Source organism: Hemicordylus capensis, chromosome 16, assembly GCF_027244095.1.
Source record: "Hemicordylus capensis ecotype Gifberg chromosome 16, rHemCap1.1.pri, whole genome shotgun sequence".
Classification (NCBI taxonomy): Eukaryota; Metazoa; Chordata; class Lepidosauria; order Squamata; family Cordylidae; genus Hemicordylus; species Hemicordylus capensis.
In genome coordinates, this window is record NC_069672.1 from 9,978,439 (window position 1) to 9,985,142 (window position 6,704).

The 6,704-nt window shown below is 52.1% G+C and overlaps 1 protein-coding gene across 1 annotated transcript; it reads right to left on the reverse strand.

The window, feature by feature from the left end:
- Nucleotides 1-2,336: 2,336 nt before the first annotated feature.
- LOC128338581 (transcription factor HES-5-like) lies at nucleotides 2,337-6,386 on the reverse strand. Its single transcript, XM_053281259.1, has 3 exons — nucleotides 6,272-6,386; nucleotides 4,513-4,693; nucleotides 2,337-3,483 (listed from the first exon to the last, which is right to left on the reverse strand). Exons 1-3 carry the CDS (start codon nucleotides 6,335-6,337, stop codon nucleotides 3,254-3,256), a joined length of 477 nt encoding a protein of 158 aa, XP_053137234.1. The 5' UTR covers nucleotides 6,338-6,386; the 3' UTR covers nucleotides 2,337-3,253.
- Nucleotides 6,387-6,704: the final 318 nt, after the last annotated feature.

Consider the following 6,704-nt stretch of genomic DNA (forward strand, 5'->3'; position numbering starts at 1 on the left):
AAGAGAGAAAGACAGACAGAAAGGAAGGAAGAGAGAAAGAGAAAGGAAGGAAGAGAGAAAGAGAAAGAAAGAAAGAGAGAGAGAGAGAGAGAGAAAGAAAGAAAGAAAGAAAAAGAAAGAAAGAAAGCTGGAATCTGGGCGAATTGGGGTGGGCTATGAAATCTGGGTGAGATGCTTAAAATCCAGCTGAAACCCAAAATTCTGGGGGGCATGGCAGATCTATCTAGTACTGAATTGCCCTAAGATTGCCAATTCTGACTGAAGTTATTCCCAGATATATATTTTTCCCTTCAATATCTCCCCCGCAATCTTTCTCACTATGTCCAGCCATTCAGATCTTCAGGATAGCTGGAAACCGATGCTGATTCCTGGGGGTTCCAGGAGAGTCCTGGAGAGGTTGAAATCCTGCCTTCCCCACTTGGCTCAGTTTTGGCTGGATTACACTCCCCAAGGTCCTTCTACTCCAGCTTTTTGCTGGGCATGTCATTTCTGGCCCTACTCTCCAAATCATTAGGAGGCTCGGTAAAAGATCAGGGAGTGCCCTGCTGGGGTAAAGGTAAGCAGCGTACTTACTCGCTCAGCGTCACTGCCTGGCCCCCTTATCGTGTTGAACCGGTTCACCCGAAGCGGGCCTGGTTTGGTTCGATCACAGACCAAACCTCCCCCAGTTCGGTCCATGACCGAACCGATGAACCAGCCCCGATTCGAGGCGAATCAGTTCAGCACGAACCATTTGTGCCTACACTCAAGGTTCTTCTACTCCAGCTTTTTGCTGGGCATGTCGCTTTTGGACCTAGTCTCCAAATCATTAGGAGACCCGATAAAAGAGTGGGGAGGGCGCAGCTTGGGGCCTCCAGGAAGGCAAGTGCAAAAGGTAGTGCTGGCAGCCACACTGGCCAATTAAGCAGCTTACATACTTGTTCTCCATCCCCATCTGACCCCCTTATAGTGCCGAACCGGTTCGCCCGAACTGGGCCTGGTTCGGTTCAATCACAGACGAAACTTCCCCCCAGTTTGGTCCATGACTGCACCAACAAACCGGCCCCGGTTCGAGGCAAACCATTTCGGCGTGAACTGTCCATGCACACCCCTACACCCCAGGTCCTTCTACTCCCGCTTTTTGCTGGGTGGGTCACGTTTTGGTCCTAGCCTCCAAATCATTAGCAGGGGTTCTGAAACTGGGTCCTCAGATGTTGTTGGGACTACAAATCCTATCACGCCAACCAGCCACAGTGGCTCCAGATATTGTGACTGGGCATGATGGGAGTTGTGATCTCAACAACCACTGAGGACCCAAGACTGAGAACCCCTTTGGGGGTCTGGGAAAAAATCAGGTTGATGATCCAGGCGTTATCACTAGAGGGCAGCATTGTGCCAATCTTGAAAGAAAGCCAGTTGTTAAAAAACCACTTTTCTTGATGGACTTTTTCTTGGTTTTGGATAGGATTGTGTTTCATTGCTTTATTTGTTTCAGACTGTGAGGCTGTTTTGGAATGGGAAAGCAGGACATAAATCACAGTGTTATTTTTTTTTAAAGCTCTCTTGAACAGAAGAATCATGTCCATTTGGCCAAGGGCTGCCTACACCTGGGAACATAGGAAGCTGCCTTCTACCGAGTCAGACCCTTGGTCCGTCTAGCTCAGTATTGTCTACCCAGACTGGCAGCGGCTTCTCCAAGGTTGCAGGCTGGAGTCTTTCTCAGCCCTAACTGGAGATGTCAGGGAGGGAACTTGGAACCTTCTGCATGCAAGCATGAAGATGCTCTTCCCAGAACAGCCCCAAGGGGGAATATCTTACAGTGCTCACACATGTAGTCTCCCACTGAAATGCAACCCGGAAGGGGACAATTCATGCTTGCTGCCACAAGATCAGCTCTCTTCTCCTGGTCTTGTGGTAGCAAGCATGAATTGTCCAGCTCTCTACACCACAGGGGTATGTGTGTGTGTTTGTGTGTGTGTGTGTGTGTGTGTGTGTGTGTGTGTGTGTGTGTGTGTGTGTGTGTGTGTTTGTTCATTCCTGCCTATTCTGGAGGGTTGGCATTGCGAGCCTTCTAGGATGGTCCTGGACACCCCAGAAATTGGATCTTCCAATTGGATGAAACTGTCCATCCCAGTGCAAACAGCAAACATATTGCTTGTGGGAAATGGCTTCCATCAGAATTGGTGACCCTAAAGTAGAGACACTTTTGAGTGGAAAAGATTGACCTGGCGTCGTCTTCTCCATACCAAGCTCCTGTATCTCAATCTCTACCCACAAGACTACTGAAAGCAGCCGGGAGTGAGTATTAAAACCAAGCGTTCCCCCTCCTCTGAAAAAGGAAACCGAGAATTGCGCCATCCAGTTCTCCCCTCTTTATTTCATCCTACAAATAATGTGATACAGCAAGCATACGCAGTATGCACTCCATGCAAAGATCCCCGAAGCGGGAAACGAACATGCACATACTCATCCGTCACGAATGGAAACCTTCCCCGTACAAGAGGAAACCGTCATTATAGCAATGAAACGCCAATCAGAAAAGAACCAATCGTTCTTACTTTGCAAATGTATGACATTTGGGAATTAGCAGTCCTTCCCGGGACTATCCCTTTTCTTTAATATAAAGCGACAATAAGGTAGCACTTCCCTAAGCAATGGGGGAGCAGAAAATCAATGAAAAATCACGTCATGTTGCCCAACCGCTGAGAGAGAAACAGGTCTCCACCAGGCAAAATTAAACTTTCATTCACTTTCTGCACCCCCAAACTCAGTAGATCAAAGCAGTACCAGAGCGAAGCTAGAAGCTTCTACTGGGGCGTGGAGAACAGCAATCTCTAGCAACAGCAAGATTTTTTAAAAGTTCGCTTTCACACACCCCACTGTCTTCATTATGAAGAGACGTGCCCCCTCCCCAAAACGGGATGGCGGCTGTGGGTCAATTTTACCCACTGCGGTACAGCCGAAATACAAGCCAACAGAATACATTGGCCCAAAGCCGGGGTTCACAACGTTGGGTCCCCAGATGTTGGTGGACTTCAACTCCCATAATCCCCAGTCCCAGTGGCCTTTGGATGGGGGTTATGGGAGTTGAAGTCCAGTATGATCTGGGGACCCAACGTTGAGAATCCCTGGCCCAAAGTATTCCATGCCCTGCCCCCCTGCCGCCCAGGAATAAATAATACAAGGAGGAAATGCTATCCTCTACACATGAGAAGACCAGGGCTAAATGGGTGAAATCTCGCCCTCCCTCTGGAATTAATGTCCATCCAGCCGTCTACCAGGGTCTCCAGAGCGTCTGGAGGTTCTTGGCGGGCGGGTGCTTCATCCGCGCGGAGGGGGAATGGGCCACTTCTGTTGGGGACGGCTGATTCCTCTGGAAGTGGCTCATGAGCTTGGCCTGGGTCTCGGTGTGGACCTTGTGCAGGGACAGGAACTGGAAGGCTTCCTGGAGACACCTGGAATACCCCTCTTTGAAGTCCACCTGCGTGTCTTTGGGAGCAGGTCCTAGAGAAGGGAATGGAAGAGAAGAGACCGTGGTGAGAAGGTGCAATGGCTTTGAACACCATGGAGCCCTTATTAGCTTTGGACAGGCTTAAGGGGCTGACAAAGGAACACAGGAGGCTGCCTGATGGTCCATCTAGCTCAGCGTTGTCTGCACTGGCTGGTAGCAACCCTTCAGGATTTCAGGTAGGAGTCTCTCCCAGCCCTACCTGGAGATGCTGCCAGGGAGTGAACCGGGGCCCTTCTGCATGCAAAGCAGATGCGCTACCACTGAGCTATGGATGCTTTGATGAAGCTGCCAAATGGAGTCAGACCCTTGGTCCGTCGAGCTCAGTACTGTCTACTCTGACTGGCAGCAGCCCTCCAGCATTTCAGACAGAGGTCTCTCCCAGCCCTACCTGGAGATGCTGCCGGGGACTGAACCTGGGACCTTCTGCATGCAAAGCAGATGCTCTGCCACTGAGCTACAGCCCCATGCCCAGGCAATCCTCTTAGGAAATGGCCTTCTACTGAGTCCAGCCCCTGGTCCAGCTAGCTCAGTATTGCCTACTCTGACTGGCAGCAGCGTTCCCTCTAAGAGGGATTTGCATATGTTGTTAACTCCCATAATCGCCGAGGAAAGCTGGGGATGCCGGGAATGGTAGTCAATGGCATCTGGGGATCCCTGTGAGAGGGAACACTGATTGGCAGCAGCTTCTCTGAGGTTCCAGGCGGGAGTCTCTCCCAGCCCTACCTGGAGATGCTGCCAGGGATGGAACCTGGGACTTTCTGCATGCAAAGCAGAGGCCCCACCACTGAGCTATGGATGCTCCTAATGAACCTACGAAGCTGCCAGACTGAGTCAGACCACTGGTCCATCTAGGTCAGTATTGTCAGCACAGACTGGCAGCATCCCTCCAAGCTTTCCCAGCTGTACCCGGAGATGCTGCCAGGGATCGAACCTGGGACCTTCTGCCTGCAAAGCAGATGCTCTCTCACTGAACTCCAACCCTCCTTTCCTTCCCTGACTCCAGACTCTGCCAGATTACCAACCTTTTGCTCGCCACCGGCTCTCCTCCTTCAGGTAGTCCACCGTCATTTCCAGGATGTCTGCTTTCTCCAGCTTGGAGTTGGGCTGGTGTCTCTGGAACTCCTTCTCCAGCATAAGCTTCAGCTGTTCGATGCTGCTATTAATTCGATCCCGGCGCATCTTCTCCACCACCGGTTTTCTCAGCTGCAAAAAAAAAAGAGAGGGAGATTTGCTTAGGAAATTGCCCTTCTTTTAGTGAAGATGCCAGGCAGGTCTGCAGAGTTGTATGCCTCCCTTCCTTCCAGCGGATCGAAACTTATCAAGCTGATCCAAGTTCTCAAAGTTGAGCATAACAGCACTGAGACACACAGACTAATTACTGTCTTTAATTAGCGTTAGGAAGCTGCCATATACTGAGTCAGACCCTTGGTCCATCTAGCTCAGGGTCGTCTACCCAGACTGGCAGCGGCTTCTCCAAGGTCTCTCTCAGCCCAATCTTGGAGATGCTGCTGGGGAGGGAACTTGGAACCTTCTGCTCTTCCCAGAGCAGCTCCATCCCCTAAGGGAAATATCTTCCAGTGCTCAGACATGCCGTCTCCCATCCAAATGCACTCCAGGGCAGACCCTGCTTAGCAAAGGGGACAATTCATGCTCACTACCACAAGACCAGCTCTCCCCCCCCCCCCCCACTGAGCATTGATTCTTAAAATGAAGATGCATGCATGTAATGCATATTATACACATCATGCTAAGCTTGCTACTCTGGTCAATGCTGTGGTTGGCGGTGATCTTGTTATTTTGGCTGGTCAAGAAAGTTATCCATTCCCTCACCCAAAGCTTCCTCGGCTGCCGAATCGACAGCGATCTCCAACAGACTCGAGTCCGCTGCTGAGAGCAGGAAACAGAGTCGCTGGCTAGATCTCTCCGCTACAAAGCAAACGGACCTTTTTGGCCCGCCGAGAGTGGCTTTCGCCTCAAAGCATCTCGGGACGAGGAGGCTAGCTATTTTAGTCGTTTAGTCTGGGCGAGGATGCTAGCTATTTCCATCCGAGATGAGCCCCACTTGGGAGAACTACACTCTCCAGGGCTCTCTAGGAAAGAGTCCGGGAAGCATCCGAGCTGGGTGCGTGCTCAGTTTTCGGCCTTGTGTTTGCAAAGATTAAAGTCGGATGGGGGAGAGAGATTGGGTGCCAGTAGCAGCTAGATAGAACGGCTTTTCCTCCTTGGTTAAAAAAAAAAAAAAGCTGGGGGGTGGAATCCCAGCGACACAATCCAGGTATGCAGCTGCCGCCTTGCCCATGATTGCTGTAAGCTATGGCCTTGCACGCTCACCTTGCATGCTCACTGCCTCCCACCGTAATGTTGGCAAGCACACCGGGCCCCCAGACCCATGCTTGGCCCTTCTCCCACTCATTCTGGTGGCCATGTGGGCAAGTCGAATGAGTCTCCCACCAGTTTCCCTGACTGAGCTATAGCTGCTCCGCATGAACACATGAAGCTGCCAGACCGAGTCAGACCCTTGCTCCCTCTAGCTCAGTATTGTCTGCACTGACTGGCAGCAGCTCTGCAGGGCTTCAGACAGAGCAGAAGCCCGGGGTCGATCCTGGGGCCTCCGGCATGCAAAGCAGGTCATCTCCCACCGAGCAATGGGTGTCCCCGGAAAACGCACGAAGCTGCCTACTGAGACAAACCATCAGTCTATCGAACTCAGGACAGCCTGCTCTGACCGGGTTGCAGACGCGGGTCTCTCTCAGCCCAGAATCCACCCACCAGGATACTCACTTTATTTTTCTCTCGAGGGCTCAGGGGGCTCTTGGGATCCATGAAAACCATGCTGGTGGGTGCCATCTTTCCTAGCCGCCGGAGATGGATGTCGGTGATGCTGCCAGGGATCCGAGTGGGGGGAAATGCATCCTGGCGGGTTCCTCCGGCCCTCTATTTATACAGCCCCATCTCCCCGAGATGCTGTGGGTCTCTGCCTCGTGCGAGTTTCCCACACTCGGGAGCCAATGAGAAGGAGGCGGCCGACACAATGGCCGAAGCATCCTATCTGCCATGCTCCATTGGCCATGAATAGCCGGGGGATAATGACCCTCTCCCCAGCGAGCAGGTGGGGCGTGCGTGGTACACGGAGGGACGGCAATCGGGGATTACGCACGGGGGAGCTGGGAAGGGGAGAGTGCGGGCGCACGCCGCCGAGGCCGCAGAAGAGATC

Bases quoted from the DNA above. Each gene is read 5' to 3' on its own strand.
- LOC128338581 (XM_053281259.1), bottom strand. From the start codon at position 6,337: ATGGCACCCACCAGCATGGTTTTCATGGATCCCAAGAGCCCCCTGAGC. The intron at 4,694-6,271 runs GTGAGTATCCTG...TTTTTTTTGCAG, and splicing joins GCCCTCGAGAGAAAAATAAA to CTGAGAAAACCGGTGGTGGA. The intron at 3,484-4,512 runs GTTGGTAATCTG...TCCCTTCTCTAG, and splicing joins GAGCCGGTGGCGAGCAAAAG to GACCTGCTCCCAAAGACACG.